This window comes from Dryobates pubescens, chromosome 18 (assembly GCF_014839835.1).
Source record: "Dryobates pubescens isolate bDryPub1 chromosome 18, bDryPub1.pri, whole genome shotgun sequence".
In the NCBI taxonomy this organism is placed as follows: domain Eukaryota; kingdom Metazoa; phylum Chordata; class Aves; order Piciformes; family Picidae; genus Dryobates; species Dryobates pubescens.
This window is the reverse complement of record NC_071629.1, coordinates 21,916,808-21,935,850: the sequence shown is the minus strand read 5'-3', so window position 1 is coordinate 21,935,850 and position 19,043 is coordinate 21,916,808. Positions and strand designations below refer to the sequence as shown.

Below are 19,043 nucleotides of genomic sequence, written 5' to 3'. Positions count from 1 at the left end.
ACCCCCAGGGATGAGAGAAAAGTCTTCTTCCCCTTCAAACAGCTGGGCACACAGCAAAGAGAAGAGGAGGCAGGAGTGTCACCTCTGCAGGGACAGCCAGCTGCACTGCCACCACCCCACCCCAGGCCCCAGTGCCTACAGCCAGGACCCATCTGGATGTGTTCCTGTGTGACCTGTGCTGGATTCTCTGCTCCTGCTCTGGCAGGGGGCTCAGACTGGATGGTCTCCTTCCAGCCCCTAACACCCTGTGCTCCTGTGATGCTGTGACTCGGGGCCCTCTCCCCTGCCCGGGGGGGTCTCAGCAGCCCTGGGGCAGCTTCCCCTCCTCCAGGAAGAGCTCTCTTGGTGGCTGCTGAGCCGAGAAACTCGTCTCTTGAACAGGCGGTGGAGCCTCTCCCGGAACTGGTTGCCGACGAAGCAGTAGAGCAGGGGGTTGGTGCAGCTGTTGGAGAGCGCCATGCAGATGCCGAAGGGCAGGGCCGTGTCGATGGCGCCGGTCACCTCGCAGCTCTCGATGACCCTCAGGTGGGCCATGGCGTCCAGAAAGGTCAACACGTGGAAGGGCAGCCAGGAGACCAAGAAGGCCACCACCACGGCAGCCACCAGCTTGAGCACTTTGTCCCTCCTCTGCCGGCTTTCCCCGAAGTTTCGCGCCCGCAGGAGGTGCCTCCTGATGCGCAGGTAGCAGGCGGTGATCACCGCCAGGGGCACGAGGAAGCCCAGGGCGGTTTTCAGCAGGGCTGTGGCCACAGACCACCTGGCATAAGCCTCCTGGGGAAAGGCCATGACGCAGGCATCGACCCCCAGGCTCCGGACGTGGCGAGTGTCCCGGAAATAGAAGGTCGGGAGGGAGGCCAGGCAGGCCAGGAGCCACAGCCCCAGGGCTACCGAGCGAGCCTGCTGCGGAGTCCTGCGCTGCGAGCGCAGCGGCTGGGCCACGGCGCGGTACCGCTCCACGCTCATGCAGGTGATGAAGAAGATGCTGGCAAACATGTTGAGGCAGAGCACCGAGCCGCAGACCTTGCACATGAGGGCCCCAAAGAGCCAGTCGTAGCCCTGGGCGTAGTAGGTGGCCCAGAAGGGGAGGGTGGCGAGGCACAGCAGATCCGCCGCCGCCAGGTTGCAGATGTAGACGTTGGCCGCCGTCCCGGGGCCGCCGCGGCGACACAGCGCCGCCACCACCACGCTGTTGCCCACCGAGCCCAGGAGGAAGAAGGCAGAGAAGAGGGCTGGGATGAGGGAGAACTGGTAGTCCGAGGAGGTGAGCGGGCAGGGAGCCGCGGAGCGCGGCCCCGACGAGGCGTTGAACGCTGCGGTAGGGAGGGCTCGGAGGGTTTCCCCGCCGGAGGCCAGGGAGAAGTTGCTCTGCATGGTGGTGCTGGTGGCGAGGGAGGCTCTGCAGGAGGCTCATGTGCCAGCAGCACTCCTCCGTCACATGGCTCACCTGCAGAAGGGAGAACTGAGCGTGAGACACGTGCCCTGCAGCCGCCTTTGGAGCCACGCAGACACGGGAGCCCAAAACCCCTTTATACTGCTGTGAGAGAGGGGAGTGCTGAAAGCCCAGGCAGCCCTCCTGGGCTCCTCTGCCCCTTCCCTCTGACAGGAGACAATTAGCCCTCGGGAGGTCACAGCCCTGCCTAATTAGCCTGGCAAGGAAGGGAGCAGCTGGGTTCCATCTGTGGTTACAGAGAGTGCAGAGAGATCACGGAGCCAGGAGCTGGAGATGCTTTGGGAACTTATGTGACCAAAAGCAGCGCTGAGGCTCCTTGTGATCCTTCTCTGGGCTTTCTCAGACCATTGCCAGCACTTTGCACAGTCAAAGTACTGCAGACAGGCAAACACTTGCCAGTGGGGAACAGGCACTTCACACCTGAAGGTCCCCTGGGACTTCACAGGCATGACAGCAGCCTTTCAACAAGGCTGTCAGGAAAAGCAGCTTTGACTGGTCTTTATTTATCTCAACCCTTAACTCAAGGGGCTGAAGAAAAGACACTTGAAGGCTCCTTGCAAAATGCCATTTACTGCCAGAGTCCTGCAAACCTGCATCTTCTGCCCTCCTGGCTGCTTTTAGGCAGAAGAGTGACAGAAACATCTTCAATGCAAGCAGCAGAGAGTGGGGAGCTTGGTTCCTGCAGGATTTAGAAGCAGGCTTTGACACTCAGCTGGAAGCATCAGGGTCTGGGGTTCAGCAGGGTAAAAGGGAGCTCCAAAGCAGCTAAAAGAGGAGAGCTAAGAGACAGGGCTGCTGTTGTGCCTCTTCAGAGGCTCATCTGTGCACTCTAAGTCTCAAACTTGGAGACTTTACAGTCAATAAGGAAGAATTCTGTTTCACAGAAGAGAAGGAGACAATTCCTTTGTTAGCTAAGTCCTTATGGAACCAGCCAGGCACTGAAGTGTTCTCAAGGAACCCTAAGACCAATTCTGATTGAGCCAACAGAGCTGGGTAGTGACCTCTCACTCAAGACAAGGCAACTCATCACTTCACACAGAGGGTCCTGGGCTGACAGTTCAGTGTGCCAGGGTTTATCATCACCTGCTCAATGCAAAGCATGAGATGTGCTGCTTTGAATTGAGTGATTAGCATCATTTAATGTGCCTTGTATGGTCTGAAAGAATGAGAATCCCACAGGAGAACACTCAGAATCATGGAAGTGTCAGGGCTGGAAGGGACCTCAAGGATCAGCCAGCCCCAACCCCCCTGCCATGGGCAGGGACACCTCACACTGCAGCAGGTTGCTCACAGCCACGGCCAGCCTGGCTGCAAACACCTCCAGGGATGAGGCTTCCACCACCTCCCTGGGCAGCCTGTGCCAGGCTCTCACCACCCTCCTGGGGAACAACTTCTTCCTCACATCCAATCTCAATCTCCCCACTTCCAGTTCTGCTCCCTCCCCCCCAGTCCTATCACTCCCTGACACCCTCAGAAGTCCCTCCCCAGCTTTCTTGTAGCCCCCTTCAGATCCTGGAAGGCCACAATTAGGTCTGCTCAGAGCCTTCTCCTCTCCAGCCTGCACAACCCCAACTCCCTCAGGCTGTCTCCATGGCAGAGCAGCTCCAGCCCTCTGCTCCTCCTCATGGCCCTTCTCTGGACACCTTCCAGCCCCTCCAGATCCTTCCTGGCACAGAGGCTCCAGAACTGGCCCCAGAGCTCCAGCTGTGGTCTCAGCAGAGTGGAGCAGAGGGGCAGAATCCCCTCCCTGGCCCTGCTGGCCACACTTCTCTTGCTGCAGCCCAGGCTCTGCTTGGCTCTCTGGGCTGCAAGTGCTCCCTGCTGGCTCCTCTTGAGCTTCTCCTCCCCCAGCACCCCCAAGGCCTTTTCTTCAGGGCTGCTCTCCAGCCAGTCCCTGCCCAGCCTCTATCAGTGCCTGGGATTGCCCTGCCCCAGCTGCAGGACCTTGCCCTTGGTCTTGTTGAACCTCCCTGAGGTTGCTGATTTCTGTTGAGTGCTGATATTTAAAGTCCTAAGCTCACATTCTCTAACCAAAGAGGTCTTAAACTAGAGGAAAGCTTTTGGTTTGAGGACAAGAAAGATTCAGGAGAGTATCTGGAGCCTCACTTCACCCTTAGCTCTCTGCCCTGGACCTGTCACTTTAAGCCAGAGAAGCTGCAGGCTCAGAGCTCAGTCACAAACATTCCATGTCTGACTTGCTGCTCGCAGAGGGACCACACCAGCACAAATCCTAGCTGCAGGGCTGAGAACAACATCTCGCCCACAAACACTCTCCCCCCTCCCCTCTTTGCACCTGAACCCCTGCTGGCTTGGAAGCTGCATCTGACCTGGCAAACCCCTGCTGTTGTTTGAGACACAGTGAGACATTTTAATCACAGCCCCACAGAAACATTCAGGTTGGAAGAGACCCCCAGGATCACCAAGTCCAACCCAGAGCCCTGCTCTGCAAGGCTCACCCCTAAACCAGAGCCCCAAGCACCACATCCAAACACAGCCAGGGTTGGGGACTCCACCACCTCCCTGGGCAGCACATTCCAGTCCCTGACCACTCTGGATGGGGGACAAAATGTTTCCTCATGCCAGAGATTGAATCAAACCAATGCAAACTCAGAGCAGACAGCAACCTTACCTCTGCAGCCTCACAGCCACCTGGGTGCAGCTCGAGGATCCTGTGCTCCTTTCTCTCTTCTCCTTCCAGCCAGTATCGCCAGCAGCAATCTGCTCCCTCCCAGCTCCTGTTTTCCCACTGGGAGGCTTTAACCTACAGAGCTCCAGAACTCAAATGTGAATGCTGGCCAGATCCTGCTGCTGCTGCTGCTGTGAGCAACACCACTGGAGAAACCCCCTGGCCACGGCCACGTGAGCACGGGCAGGAAACCAGGGGAGAGGAACAAGAGCACAGGCAGGAGGAAGGGAGGAAGGGAGAGAGGGAAGGGAAGAAGGGCAGAAGAGAAGGGATGAAGAGAAGAGGGGAGAAAGGGAAGGGAAAAAGGGCAGAAGAGAAGAAGGGATGAAGAGAGGAGGGGAGAAAGGGAAGGGGAAAAGGGCAGAAGAGAAGAAGGGATGAAGAGAAGAGGGGATGAAGAGAAGAGGGGAGAAAGGGAAGGGGAAAAGGGCAGAAGGTAGCGAGAGAAGGGAAGGGGAGGTTTGGGAAGGTCTGGGAAGGGAAGGTTTGGGAAGGGAAGGTTTGGGAAGGGAAGGGAAGGTTTGGGAAGGGAAGGTTTGGGAAGGGAAGGTTTGGGAAGGGAAGGTTTGGGAAGGGAAGGGAAGGTTTGGGAAGGGAAGGGAAGGTTTGGGAAGGGAAGGGAAGGTTTGGGAAGGGAAGGGAAGGGAAGGGAAGGGAAGGTTTGGGAAGGGAAGGTTTGGGAAGGGAAGGTTTAGGAAGGGAAGGTTTGGGAAGGGAAGAGGGGGGAAGGGAAGAGGGGGGAAAGGAGGAAGGAGGGAAGGAAGGAAGGGCAGGAAGGAAGGTAGGGAACGGGAGGAAGGAGAGGGGAGGAGGGGGAGGGAAGGAAGCAGAGAAAGGGAAGGAAGGGGAGGAACTGGGTTAAAAACAATGTGTAGACATGCACTTCAGGACATGATTTAATGGCCATGGTGGTGCTGGGCTGGTGGCTGGACTGGATGATCTAAAGACCTCTAAAGATCTTTTCCAACCTTAATGATTCTATCGTTCTTCTTCCCACTCATTCCTCTCTCCTTTGGCATTGTCATGGAACAGAGAGAGGAGGAGGGGAGATACCTTGGAACCACTGGAATTCTAAGCACTCAGCAAATAGTAAAGGACATTTGGCAAGGAAACAGCACCATCCATCATAGCCTGGGGGCTGAAAGAAGTCAAGGCTTAACCAAAAAGCCTCGAGATGAAGATTTGGATCCAGTTCCCACCCACTGCAATCACTGCCAGGAGAGCTGTGTTGGGCAAGAAGCAGGAGGCAGGGGAGGTACCTTCTAGGGACACACTGCAAGGGCTCTGTGCTTACCTCAAAGCAAGCATCACAGCCTCACAGAAACATTCAGGTTGGAAGAGACCCTCAGCATCACCAGGTCCAACCCAGAGCCCTGCTCTGCAAGGCTCACCCCTAAACCATAGCCCCAAGCACCACAGCCAAACCACTTTGAAACACAGCCAGGCCTGGGGACTCCACCACCTCCCTGGGCAGCACATTCCAGTCCCTGACCACTCTTGCCCTGAAAAAAAATGTTTCCTAATGTCCAGCCAAAAAAACATCTACCAAGCAGGTCAGTGGGAGCACAGTGGGAGGTGGGAGTGCAGAGAGCCCTGCTGCAGAGGAGGAGAACCCCACACTTTGCTATCAATCTTCCCCTACATACCTTGCTCGGGGTCCAGGGTGCAGCTGGCTCTCAGGTGGGGGCTCTGAGGTGTCAGCACTCAGCTCTGATTCCACTTCTTACTAAGAGTGTGTGGCAGGGAGCCCTCAGCCAGGAACTCTTGCTGTGCCAGCTGCCTTGCACAAAAATAGCTGCTGAAAGATCCTGCTCCATCCTTCATCCACCAGGCAGGCTTGCTCTGGAAGCTCTGGGGTGGGGGGGGAAGCCAAATGCATGAGAATGTTTATTTTGCAAAGATTACAAACTCAAATTGTTTAGATATAGAGACAGAGTTTGCCTTTCCAGATGTGCTTTTGATCCTCACAGATAAGAGCTGAGACTCTGCTGCTCCACCTCCAGAACAGGCACTAGTCCTGGCCCCCAGGGGTCAGTGCTGGGCCCCAGCCTGTTCAATAGCTTTATTGATGATCTGCAGGAGGGGATGGAGTCCATCAGCAGTAAGTTTGCAGATCACAGCAAGCTGGGGGCAGGAGTTGAGCTGTTGGAGGGTAGGAGAGCTCTGCAGAGGGAGCTGGGCAGATGGGCAGAGGCCAAGGGCATGAGACTGAACACATCCAAATGCCAGGTGCTGCACATTGGCCACAACATCAAGAGGCAGTGCTACAGGCTGGGGGCAGAGGGGCTGAGAGCAGCCAGGCAGAGAGGGACCTGGGGGTGCTGGTGGATGGCAGCTGAACATGAGCCTGCGGTGTGCCCAGGGGGCCAAGAAGGCCAAGGGCATCCTGGCCTGCATCAGGAACAGTGTGGCAGCAGGAGCAGGGAAGTCATTGTGCCCACCCACCCCAAAGCACCCACCCACCCACCCACTCAATCCCACTCAATCCCACTCACCCAATCCCACCCACCCCAAAGCACCCCCCCACCCAATCCCCCCCACTCAATCCCCCTCACCCCAAAGCACCCACCCCAAAGCACCCACCCACCCAATCCCCCCCCACCCCAAAGCACCCACCCACCCAATCCCCCCCACTCAATCCCCCTCACCCCAAAGCACCCACCCCAAAGCACCCACCCACCCAATCCCCCCCCACCCCAAAGCACCCACCCACCCAATCCCCCCCACTCAATCCCCCTCACCCCAAAGCACCCACCCACCCAATCCCCCCCCACCCCAAAGCACCCACCCACCCAATCCCACCCACCCAATCCCACCCAGACCAAAGCACCCACCCAATCCTCAGCTGACTGATTGAGGAACTCCAGGTTTTGCATGGAGCTGCTGCTGGCAGGGCTGGAGTGTTCTGAGCAGGCTGCCAGAGCCAGCTCTTGAGGTTAGACCTTGCCAGCCTGAGAGGGAGTTGTTATCTCCTCTCAGGGAGCTGCAGAGAGCAATGAGGTCTCCCTCAGCCTCTTCTTCTCCACACTAAACCCCCCCCAGCTCCCTCAGCTGCTCCTCCCCAGCCCTGCTCTCCAGACCCTTCCCCAGCTTGTGCCCTTCTCTGGACCTGCTCCAGCTCCTCAACGTCCTTCTTGGAGCCAGGGCCCCAAAACTGAAGCCAGGACTCCAGGTGTGGCCTCCCCAGTGTGAGTCCAGGTCCTGCTGTCCTGGTCCTGCTGGCCAGGCTGCTGCTGGCCACACCCTTGCTGCTCCAGGCCAGGCTGCTGGTGGCCTTCTTGCCCACCTGGGCACAGAGTGGCTCATACTCAGCTGGCTGTCAACCACCACCTCCAGGTCTTGTTCTGCTGGACAGATCCCAGCCAGCCTGCCCCAAGCCTGGAGCCTTCACGGGGCTGTTTCTCCAGCTGGCTGATCACAGCACACCCTTTCCACTGCAGCCCTTCCTCTCCACTGACCTTGGCTGCACAGCCTCCCCTGCCTCTGCAGTGTGCTCAGCCCTGACAGCCAGAGCCTGTGCCACGGCCAGGAGGGACAGCTATGAGCCTTGCTGCAGGGAAGAGCCTGGGCAGCGTTTCAGTTTCCTTCCTGGAGCCAAGATTTCCCTTGGAAGCAGTGAGGAGGGCTGGGGGAAGCTCTGCTCCCCCACTGCTCAGCAGCACAGTGGTGAACACAAGGGCCACCCAGGCAGGAGCCAGCAGAGTACAGCATCAGAGAGCTCTGGTCCCATTCAGTGGACCAGTCAAGCCTAGAATAAGTCAGGGTTTGAAGCACTTCAAGGTCTGGAGTGGGAGAGGCAGTTTGGAGGGAAGGGGGACAGCCTTTCCAGCCCCTGCATGCAGAAACCTTTGATGGGATCACAGAATGGGTTGGGTTGGAAGGGAACTCAAAGCTCATCCAGTTCCAACCCCCACACCATGGGCAGGGACCCCTCCCACCAGCCCAGGCTGCTCAAGGCCTCATCCAGCCTGGCTTGAACATCTCCAGTGAGAGGGCAGCCACAGCCTCCCTGGGCAGCCTGTGCCAATGTCTCCCCACCCTCAGTCTAAAGAATTTCTTCCTCATCTCCAGTCTCACTCTCCCCTCTCCCAGCTCAAAGCCATTGTTCCTCATCCTGGCACTCCCAGCGCTTGTCCAAAGTCCCTCCCCAGCTCTCCTGGAGCCCTTCAGGACCTGAAAGGCTGCTCCTGGAGCCTTCTCTCCTCCAGGCTGAACAGCCCCAACTCTCCCAGCCTGTCCCCACAGGGGAGGTTCTGCAGCCCTCTGATCATCTCTGTGGCCTCCTCTGGACCCTCTCCAGCAGCTCCAGGTCCTTCTTGTGCTGGAGCCCAGAGCTGGAGGCAGTGCTGCAGGTGGGGTCTGAGCAGAGCAGAGGGGCAGAATCCCCTCCCTGTGCTGCTGCTCTCCCTGCTCTGGCTGCAGCTCAGCACACAGCTGCCTGCTGGGCTGCCAGGGACCAGTGCTGGCTCCTGGGGAGCTTTTCCTATCTGAGCCCAGGCAAGAGCCCTGCCAAGGCTGAGGTTACCCTGCATGACATTGTTTGTTCACTCCTCAGCTGTAAGTCACTAAAAGTAGCAAAGAAAGCAGCAGAGCAGTGACTGCAACAGGCAGCACCCACTGCTGTCAGAGGCAGTGAGCAGCTCTGCTGCAGGCCCCCAGCACCCCTGGCTCTGCTGTAGACAGCAGGCCATGGTCAGGGCTCCAGTCCCCAGTGCTGCACAGCTCTGAGCCATGGCCCTGGAAAAAAGATTAACCACCAAGCACCAGGCTTTGCCCACAGCAGGCACAGAGCCCAACCCTCCTGGATGCTGCAATGGCCAAAGCAGAGCTTTTATGGCAGCTGAGCTCTGCTCCCCCAGATCACAACAGGATCCTACATCCAGCTGTCAGAAGGAGCAGCTTTGCAGATCCCAGAGTCACACAACAACACAATGGTAGAGGCTGAAGGGACCTCCAGAGATCACCCAGCCCAACCCCCCTGCCAGAGCCAGATCACCCAGGGCAGGTCACCCAAGGACACAGCCAAGCCTGAAAACCTCTGGAGAAGGAGGCTCCACAAGCTCTGAGGGCAGCTCCAGCATCCTGTGAGCCTGTTCATTTGTGTGTTCCTGTTGCATCACTCTGCTTTAGTCCAGCTGAGCAACATCTGGCAGTGATGAGCTCCAAGAGCTGCATGCTTCCAGTCCCTGGAAAGTTCCAGTATCAAATCAAGGAGCAGCAGAGACTGGGCTTAAACAAAGGCCAGAATGTGACAGCAGTGCTGGAGTCCCAGCCAGGCACCAAGCTCAGGACACCAGAGTAGCAATCCATCTCCATCCTGAGCCACAAAACCAGGAAGAACTGAGCCCATCCCTGGCAGGCACAGAGCAACTCAATCATCAATCATCAGTCCCTGGCCTGCATCAGGAACAGTGTGGCCAGCAGGAGCAGGGAGGTCATTGTGCCCTGTGCTCAGCACTGGTTAGGCCACACCTTGAGTCCTGTGTCCAGTTCTGGGCTCCTCAGTTTAGGAAAGATGTTGAGCTGCTGGAAGGTGTCCAGAGAAGGGCAACAAAGCTGGGGAGGGGTCTGGAGCACAGCCCTGGGAGGAGAGGCTGAGGGAGCTGGGGTTGCTTAGCCTGGAGAAGAGGAGGCTCAGGGGAGACCTTCTTGCTCTCTCCAACTCCCTGCAGGGAGGTTGTAGCCAGCCTGGGTCTGAGTCCTCAGCTGCCAGGCTGGGTCTGAGTCCTCAGCTGCCAGGCTGGGTCTGAGTCCTCAGATGCCAGGCTGGGTCTGAGTCCTCAGATGCCAGGCTGGGTCTGAATCCTCAGCTGCCAGGCTGGGTCTGAGTCCTCTGCTGCCAGCCTGGGTCTGAGTCCTCAGCTACCAGGCTGGGTCTGAATCCTCAGCTGCCAGCCTGGGTCTGAGTCCTCAGCTGCCAGCCTGGGTCTGAGTCCTCTTGGCCAGAGGATTGCAGATTGCTGACCCCTGGCTGCCAGCAGCATCCCTCACCTCCCTGCCTGCACTTTTCCTTTGCTCTCTGACTATGGGATGCAAAGCAGGGAACAGCCTGAGGACATGGGCTTTAGAGACCTCAGCCCACCTCCAGCTGGTTGGTGGCATCCTCAGGTGTGCTGGAGACAGGCTGCACCCTGGGGAGGGCAGTGTGCCCTTGGGGTGCTCTGCAGCTTTTGCCACTTGTAGTCATCCCAGGAGAGACTCCACCAGGACACAGCTCTCCCCCACACACTCTCAGGTGGCAGGGAGTGGGAGGCTTGCACAGCTCCTGGCACTCTCTCATTTAGCTGCAAAGCAGCCTGCAATTGACAGGGCTGTGCTCAGGGCTCAGCCACCATCCTGCTTTGCTTAGCATCCAGCCCCCATCTCATCCCTGTGCAGCCAACCCAGGGTACCAGCCCTCATCCCACCCCAGGGCACCTGCCCCAAGTGCAGTCACCCCAGGGTGCCAGCCACCATCCCACCCCCAGGGCACCTGCCCCAAGTGCAGTCACCCCAGGGTGCCAGCCCTGGTGCCAGCCCCCACCCCCAGGTGCCACTGCCTTTGCTGAAGCCCCAGCCAGTGGAAAGTTCCAGTGGCCTCCCTCACACCACATCTCTGCCTCTCTGAAACACCTCCAGGGATGGGGATTTAACCACCTCCCTGGGCAGCCTGTGCCAGGCTTGGAGAACCCTTCCAGAGAATAGAATCATGGAATTGTCAGGGCTGGAAGGGACCTCAAGGCTCAGCCAGTCCCAACCCCCTGCCATGGCCAGGGACACCTCACACTACAGCAGGTTGCTCACAGCCACCTCCAGCCTGGCTGCAAACACCTCCAGGCAGGAGGCTTCCACCACCTCCCTGGGCAGCCTGTGCCAGGCTCTCACCAACCTCATGGGGAACAACTTCTTCCTCACAGCCAATCTCAATCTCCCCACTTCTAGTTCTGCTCCATCCCCCCCAGTCCTATCCCTCCCTGACCCCCTCAAAAGTCCCTCAACAGAATCATAGAATTGGTAGGGTTGGAAGGGACCTCAAGGACCAGCTCCAACCTGAACCTCCCGTGGGACAACCTGAGGTCACTTCCCCTCAGCCTATCACTTGTTGCTGAGTAGAAGAGCCTGACCCGCACCTGGCTCTGACCTCCTTTTGCTCAGGGAGCCGCGGAGCTGCCGCTCAGCCCGGAGCTGTCCCAAGCTCCCTGCAAATCCCGGCAGAGCCGGCGGCTCCTAATCGGCTTTCCCGTGCCCGGAGCCTGGGTGCCCCCGGGGCGTGCTGCGGGCAGGGCCGGCGGATCGCCTCTCGGCGTGCCCCCAGCGCCCTGCCATGCCGGCAGCTCGCCTCGCCGCAAGGTACAGCCTCTCTTTCTCGCCCCCTTCTCTCCTCTCGGCAGGCTGCCGGTCATGTTCTTGCTTGTCACCTTTGCATTCACCTGTGCAGCGGAGGCTGGGCTGAGCCCCAACCTGTCTGAGTCCTGCCCCAGCATGTGCAGCTGCGCTCCCCAGGAGGTCATCCGCTGCAGCAGGGCCGGGCTGCGGGCCCTCCCCGCGGAGCTCGCAGCCTCCACCACCTCTCTCAACCTCTCCAACAACTACCTGCGGATGCTCGGCGCCGGCACCTTCCAGAACCTGACCTCCCTGCACAGCCTCTGGCTGGACGGCAACAACCTGACCTTCCTGTCGCCGGGCACCTTCCAGGCTCTGGGCAGGCTGCGGGAGCTGCACCTCAGCAGGAACTCACGCCTCACCTACCTGCACGCCAACACCTTCAGGGGGCTCCCGAACCTCGTCAGCCTGGACCTCTCCCACTGCAACATCTTCGAAGTCCACCCTCTGCTCTTCTCCCACCTGCCCTCCCTGGAGAGGCTCGACCTGGCCTCCAACAACATGCGCTACGTGCCCCAGGCCTTCCACAACCTCTCCAGCCTCAGCAGGCTGTCCCTGGAGGGCAACCACATCGAAGCCATCGGCAGGGACTCCCTGAAGGACCTGGGGGCCCTCAGCGACCTGAATCTCCGGAAGAACCGGATCTGGATCATCCAGAGCGGCGCCTTCAGCCGGCTGCTCAGGCTGGGAGTGTTAAATTTAGGGCACAACTTCGTGGCCGATTTGCCTAATGAGCTTTTCGAGGGCTTGATCCGGCTCAGGACCATGCACCTGGAAGCCAACAGGATCAGCGCCGTGGGCTGCGCCTTCAGGCGCCTCCCGAGCTTGAGGAGCCTGTACCTGAACAACAACCGGATCTCCTCCGTCTCGGGCTCTGCTTTCCTGGACTTACACCAGCTGCACTTCCTTCACCTGGGCAGGAACAACCTGAGCTCCCTCCCCGCGGGGCTGCTGGCAGAGCTGCCCAAGCTGAAGCGCGTCCTGCTGGCCCACAACCCCTGGCGATGCGACTGCGGGATGCTGTGGTTCTGGCGGCGGACGGCCGGGCGCCGGGGAGCTGTCCAAGGGCTGCCCTGCGCCTTCCCCGGCCCCAACAGCTCCCTGCCTCTGGATGCCCTCCGGCCGGGGGACCCGGCAGGCTGTGCAGTGCCACCTGAGCCGGCAAGCGAAGACAAGTGCCGGGTGGCTGGCACCAGCCTGGCTCCAGGGCCCCCTCCCCTCGCCAGCGAGGTGGTCCTGTTGGCGCTCCTCTGCCACGTGTGGTGGCTGCCCAGGGGCTGGGACTCCTCCCTGGCCACGTTTTGGTGATGTTTAAATAGAGATTTACTGCTGGTGGGTTCCCCCCCCCGGCCCTTGCTCTCTGTTTCTCACCACGGGTGGGGTTTGTATGGAAACAGAAGGAGTTTACTGTGCAGGAATAAAGGCTTCCTTCACACACACTGCTCAGATCTGGAATGCTGATGTCACGACAGAGCATAAATGAATAGAATAGAATTAACCAGGCTGGAAAAGACCTGAGAGATCATCAGGTCCAACCTAGCACCCAACACCATCTGATCAACTAGACCATGGCACCAAGTGCCTCATCCAGGCTCTTCCTAAACACCTCCAGGGATGGTGACTCCACCACCTCCCTGGGCAGCACATTCCCATGGCCAATCTCTCTTGCTGGGAAGAACTTTCTCCTCACCTCCAGCCTAAACCTCCCCTGGCACAGCTTGAGACTGTGTCCTCTTGTTCTGGTGCTGGGTGCCTGGGAGAAGAGACCAACCCCCACCTGGCTACAACCTTCCTTCAGGGAGTTGGAGAGAGCAAGAAGGTCTCCCCTGAGCCTCCTCTTCTCCAGGCTAAATGTTGACATCCAAAAGAGAAGCTCCCATGAGCAAGTTCAGGCCTGGGGGGGTGGGGGTTGTGCTGGGGAATGGAAAATAGAATAGAATTAACCAGGTTGGAAGAGACCTTTGACATCATCAAGTCCAACCTATCACCCAACACCATCTGATCTAAACCATGGCACCAAGCATCCCATCAAGTCTCGTCCTGAACACCTCCAGTGATGGTGACTCCACCACCTCCCTGGGCAGCACATTCCAATGGTCAATAACTCTTTCTGTGAAGAACTTGTGGGGCTGGGAAGCACGGCCCCAGTACTGCCTCTGCCCCCTCACCCCCCCACAGACCCCATGTGTTCTGTCAGGCTCAGGCTGCCTTCCTGTGCCCAGCTGCGGTGAGCACTGCTGAAGCAGGGCTGAATTGCAGGTGTTCCAGCACAGCTGGAGGCCCTGCAAAAGGTTCAGCCCAGAGGCATCTGTGTGAAGGTGCAGTGGGTCCCACAGCTGCCACAACCTCACACTTTGCTCTCAGAATGCAAAGCAGTGTTGGAGGGGTGAGCAAAAAAAGGTCATGGAATCACAGAACCATTTTGGTTGGAAAAGCCTTTGCAGCTCATCCAGTCCCAAACACTCTCTAACTCTTACCAAGGCTGCTGCTAAACCATGGCCCTCAGCACCACAGCTCTGCCTCTTTCAAACACCTCCAGGTCTGGGGGATTCAAGCACCTCCCTGGGCAGCCTGTGCCAGGCTTTGAGAACCCTTCCAGTGAAGAAGTTTGTCCTCATGTCCAATCTAAACCTCCCCTGGGGCAGCTTGAGGCCATTTCCTCTCACCCTCTTGCTTGTTGCTAGGGGGAAGAGGCTGACAGCAGGTGAAACATGGTGGCTCCCAGAACACTGAGCCTCAGCAGACTGCCTGTACCCCTGCAAAGGCTTCCTTTGTCTAAGGGATGATCTGCATGAGTTGTGGCCCCCTGCATTCTGTCAGTGAGCTCCAATGTGGCATCACACCAGTGCCATACCCCACCCTCAGGCCACCCACCTCCAGCTGCTGGGAGACACTGCTGGGTCATCAAGGTGCTTCCATCACAGAAGTATTGACAGAGTCACCCAGGCTGGAAGGTGTTTTGTTCAGCCTTTGGTTATGAATTAGGAATATGGAATGGGTTGCACCAACCTCACTCTCAGGAATGTCTTCCTCATCTTCAGTCTCAATCTCCCCTCTCCCAGCTCAAAGCCATTGTTCCTCGTCCTGGCACTTCCAGCCCTTGTCACAAGTCCCTCCCCAGCTCTCCTGGAGCCCCTTCAGGTACTGGAAGGCTGCTTTGAGGTCTCCCTGAAGCCTTCTCTTCTCCAGGCTGAACAGCCCCAACTCTCCCAGCCTGGACCCTCAGAGGAGGTTCTGCAGCCTCTGCTCATCTCTGTGGCCTCCTCTGGAGCCTCTCCAGCAGCTCCAGGTCCTTCTTGTGCTGGGGGCCCCAGAGCTGGAGGCAGTGCTGCAGGTGGGCTCTGAGCAGAGCAGAGCAGAGGGGCAGAATCCCCTCCCTGTGCTGCTGCTCTCCCTGCTCTGGCTGCAGCTCAGCACTCAGCTGCCTCTGGGCTGCCAGGGACCAGTGCTGGCTCCTGGGCACTTTGTCACCACCTGACACCCCCAAGGCCTTCTCCTTAAGCCTGCTCTCCAGCCACTCCCTGCCCAGCCTGGACTTGTGCTTGGGATTGCCCCAATGCAGCTCTAGGGCCTTGCCCTTGGCCTTCTTGAACTTGAGATAACCTTGACCAAGAGTATCTTGAAATGCCTTTAGCTACCAACTGTGCCATGCAAGCTCAGCACAGGGGTGCAGGAAGGAGCTCTGCTGCTGTTTCTATGGCTGACACATGGAGAGCTGTGCTGGCACTCCAGCAGCAGAGCTGCTCCCCTGAGACCAAGGGAAGCTCTCTGAGAGGCACAGCCATTGCCCATGCTCTGCCCTGGGATGCTGAATCTCTCCCCAGAGCCTGAGCCACCCTTCACCACCACCACCACTTCACTCCTGCCCCATCAGACACTGCTCTAGTGCAGCAAGGCAAGGCTCTAACACAACCCCCACCCCAAAGCAGCTCTGCCACTCCTGGCCAGCATTCATCACACCTCAGTGTGCTGTGTGTTGAAGAGTCACAGACTGGGGGGGTGTGGAAGGGACCTCCAGAGATCATTGAGTCCAACCCCCTGCCAGAGCAGGGGCACCAGCACATGGCTGGAAGCACACAGGAGGGTAGCCACTGCTGTTCTTTGCAGCAATTTGGGTTTTGCCCTCCAAGATGTATTCAGTGATGGTTTCTCACCTGGTTTGCCAAAGGAAGGCCACCCAGACAACACTGCAGGGAAAGGAGCAGGTTCCCAGCAACTGCTTCTGCACAAACACTTGCCACAAGACAGGTCCCCTGTTCACTGAGCACTCAGAAGGCAGCAAGGGGGCAGACCATGTGGCACACACCACCTTTGTCCCTGTCCTTAGGGGAGCTATCCCAAGCCAATAAGGGATAAGAGAGAAATAAGCCTTTGCTTAGTGCTAGAAACAAAGAGAGCAGCACATGGGCAGAAGGGGACCTGGGGACAACAGGATGCCCACGAGGCAGCAATGTGCCCTCATGGCCAAGAAGGCCAAGGGCACCCTGGGGTGCATCAAGAAGTGTGGCCAGCAGGTCGAGGGAGGTTCTCCTCCTGCTTTTGTCTGCCCTGGTGAGGCCACATCTGGAGTATTGTGACCAGGTTTGGGCTCCCCAGTTCAAGAGGGACAGGGACTTGCTAGAGAGGGTACAGCAAAGGGCTACAACGATGCTGAGGGCACAGGAACAGCTCTGATGAGGAAAGGCTGAGAGAATTGGGGCTGTTTAGTTTGGAAAGGATGAGTGCCCAGAGGCTGGAGCCAGGCTCTGCTGGGTGCTGCCCAATGCCAGCACAAGGGGCAGTGGTGGAAGCTGAGGCAGAGGAAGTGGCAGAGGATCTCAGGTAGTGATAGGACCAGGGGGAATGGAATGAAGCTGGAGGTGGGGAGATTCAGGCTGGAGGTGAGGAGGAAGTTCTTCCCCATGAGAGTGGTGAAGCCCTGGAATGGGTTGTCCAGGGAGGTGGTAGAGGCCCCGTCCCTGGAGGTGTTTAAGCCCAGGCTGGATGAGGCTCTGGGCAGCCTGATCTAGTGTGGGGTGTCCCTGCCCATGGCAGGGGGGGTTGGAACTAGATGATCCTTGTGGTCCCTTCCAAGCCTGACTGATACTATGATGAAGTGCCATGGGAACAGGAGGAAACATTTTGTCCCTGTGAGGGTGACAGAGCCCTGGAGCAGGCTGCCCAGGGGGGCTGTGGAGTCTTCCTCTCAGGAGATATTCCAACCCCACCTGGCTGTGTTCCTGTGTGAGCTGCTCTAGGTGACCCTGCTCTGGCAGGGGCTTGGACTGGATGAGCTCTGGAGGTCCCTCCCAGCCCCTAACATTCTGTGCCTCTGTGCCTCTGTGATTGTGGTCAGTCCTTGGGTCAGGCCAGGCCATAGCAAGGGCAGAAAGAGAAGGAGAGACCACAATGCAAACAAAACCCCAAATGGTTGAAGCCTTCTTCTGGCACTTATGGGAGACCACCACAGGTCTGGGTGGGAAGAAGCAGCTGCTGGAGGGAGAGCAAGGAGAGATTTCTTTGCAGCTGTAGCTGATTCCTTGTGCTAACCAGGCCAGGAGCTTGGCTCTTAGCTAGAGAGAAGGAAAGAGCAAAACAAAGTGGCAGAGTCAAGCAGCAGTGGAGTCCCTTGCTGAAGCTGGCAGAGTGTCCTGCTCTGTGCCTGTGCTTCCCAGGCAGGCACAGGATTGCCCAGGCTGCTGGAAAGGTAGAGAGTTTGAGACTTCTGTGTCTTCAGTCCTTCATAAACTACAAGCCAGATCCTGCATGGAGAAGACATCTCAGATCTTTCAGCATCATCCTGTCAGCTCTGGAGGCATTTGGCTTTAGGCAGCTGGGAGATTTTAGAGGACACAGAGAAGGAGATGGAATGAGGCAGCAGCAGCAGTGTGCAGCTGGCACCCAGCTGAGTGGGGCTGGGGATGCACCAGAGGGACCTGGGCAGGCTGCAGAGGTGGTGCCCAGGGGAACCTCCTGAGGTTCAACAAGAGCAAGTGCAGGGCTCTGCACCTGGCCTGGGACAATCCTCACTGGCAGTACAGGCTGGGGGAGGAGGGGATAGAAAGCAGCCCTGAGGAGAAGGACTTGGGGGTGCTGGTGGGGGAGAAGCTGGCCAGGAGCAGGCAGGGTGAGCTTGCAGCACAGAAGGCAAATCCCAGCCTGGGCTGCAGCCAAAGCTGTGCTGCCAGCAGATCCAGAGAGGTGATTCTGCCTCTTTGCTCTGCTCTGGGGAGACCTCACCTGCAGTGCTGTGTGCAGCTCTGGAGCCCTCAGTACAGGAAGGACCTGGAGCTGAGGGAGAGGGTCCAGAGGAGGGACATAAAAATGCTCAGAGTGTCAGCCCCTACCATTCTGTGATCCTGGTGAGAGGGAATCTCATCAATGGCTAAGCAACCCCAGCTCCCTCAGCCTCTCCTCACAGGGCTGTGCTCCAGACCCCTCCCCAGCTTTGTTGCCCTTCTCTGGACACCTTCCAGCAGCTCAGCATCTTTCCTAAACTGAGGAGCCCAGAACTGGACACAGGACTCCAGGTGTGGCCTAACCAGTGCTGAGCACAGGGCACAATGACTTCCCTGCTCCTGCTGGCCACACTGTTCCTGATGCAGGCCAGGATGCCATTGGCCTTCTTGGCCCCCTGGGCACACTGCTGGCTCATGTTCAGCCTACCATCAACCAGCACCCCCAGGTCTCTCTCTGCCTGGCTGCTCTCAGCCACTCTGTCCCCAACCTGTAGCACTGCCTGGGGCTGTTGTGGCCAAGGTGTAGAACCTTGGACTTGTTCCCTGCCATCCTGTTGGACTCTGCCCATCTGTCCAGCCTGGCAAGGTTCCTCTGCAGAGCCCTTGTTTGGTTGGTTGTGGGGTGTTTGATTTGCTTTGCTTTGGTGTCGTTGTTGTTGTTGGTTGTTTTTTTTTGGGGGGGGTGGGTGTTATTGTTTGTTGTTGTTGTTTCCCATTGAAACATCGGAACTGCTGAAAGGTTTCCCCCGGCTCAGCCCCTGCTCTCCGGCTGCTGGCAAGAGCTGATTCCTTCCCCTTCCACGCCACCGCCTGGCGAAGCCCCGAACAGGAGCCCGACTCAAGCTGCTGCGCTTCAGAGCCGCGGTGATGGCAGCACCGAGCTGCGCCCCAGGCTGCCTGCCGAGACCCCTGGGGAGGGGGTTTAACCCCCCCCCCCCCCCCAAAACCCCACCAAAAATAATGACTCTTTCAAGGGCTACAAGAAAAACTCCCACCAAAGCAGCCACGCTGCTGCCATCCAAACACCGGAGATCACAGTGATGGAATGCATCGGGCTGGAAGGGAGCCTCAGAAGTCATCCTGAGGTGGCCCCAAAGGGCTACTTGAGAGAGTTCAAGGGAGGGCTACAAGGATGCTCTCCAGCAGATCTCTGTGCTGGAGTTTCCATCCATTGCCCCTTGGCCAGGGTGCAACTGAGCAGAGCCTGTCCCTGTCCCCTCCCTCCTGACCCCCAGCCCTCAGCTATTGATAGACATTGATCAGATCCCTCTCAGCCTTCTGCTCTCCAGACTGAACAGCCCCAGGGCTCTCAGCCTCTCCTCCCCAG

At 58.3% G+C, this 19,043-nt stretch overlaps 2 protein-coding genes across 2 annotated transcripts; one reads left to right on the top strand and one right to left on the bottom strand.

Moving 5' to 3' along the window:
- Positions 1–232: 232 nt before the first annotated feature.
- Positions 233–1,371, bottom strand: AGTR2 (angiotensin II receptor type 2). The gene has a single exon (XM_009901690.2). It carries the CDS (start codon positions 1,369–1,371, stop codon positions 238–240), a length of 1,134 nt encoding a protein of 377 aa, XP_009899992.2. The 3' UTR covers positions 233–237.
- A 10,145-nt stretch (positions 1,372–11,516) lies between these two features.
- Positions 11,517–12,900, top strand: LOC104301317 (nyctalopin-like). The gene has a single exon (XM_009901689.2). It carries the CDS (start codon positions 11,517–11,519, stop codon positions 12,804–12,806), a length of 1,290 nt encoding a protein of 429 aa, XP_009899991.2. The 3' UTR covers positions 12,807–12,900.
- Positions 12,901–19,043: the final 6,143 nt, after the last annotated feature.

What these genes read in the sequence shown, in the direction of transcription:
- AGTR2 (XM_009901690.2), bottom strand. Translation starts at nt 1,371, where the DNA reads ATGCAGAGCAACTTCTCCCTGGCCTCCGGCGGGGAAACCCTCCGAGCC.
- LOC104301317 (XM_009901689.2), top strand. Translation starts at nt 11,517, where the DNA reads ATGTTCTTGCTTGTCACCTTTGCATTCACCTGTGCAGCGGAGGCTGGG.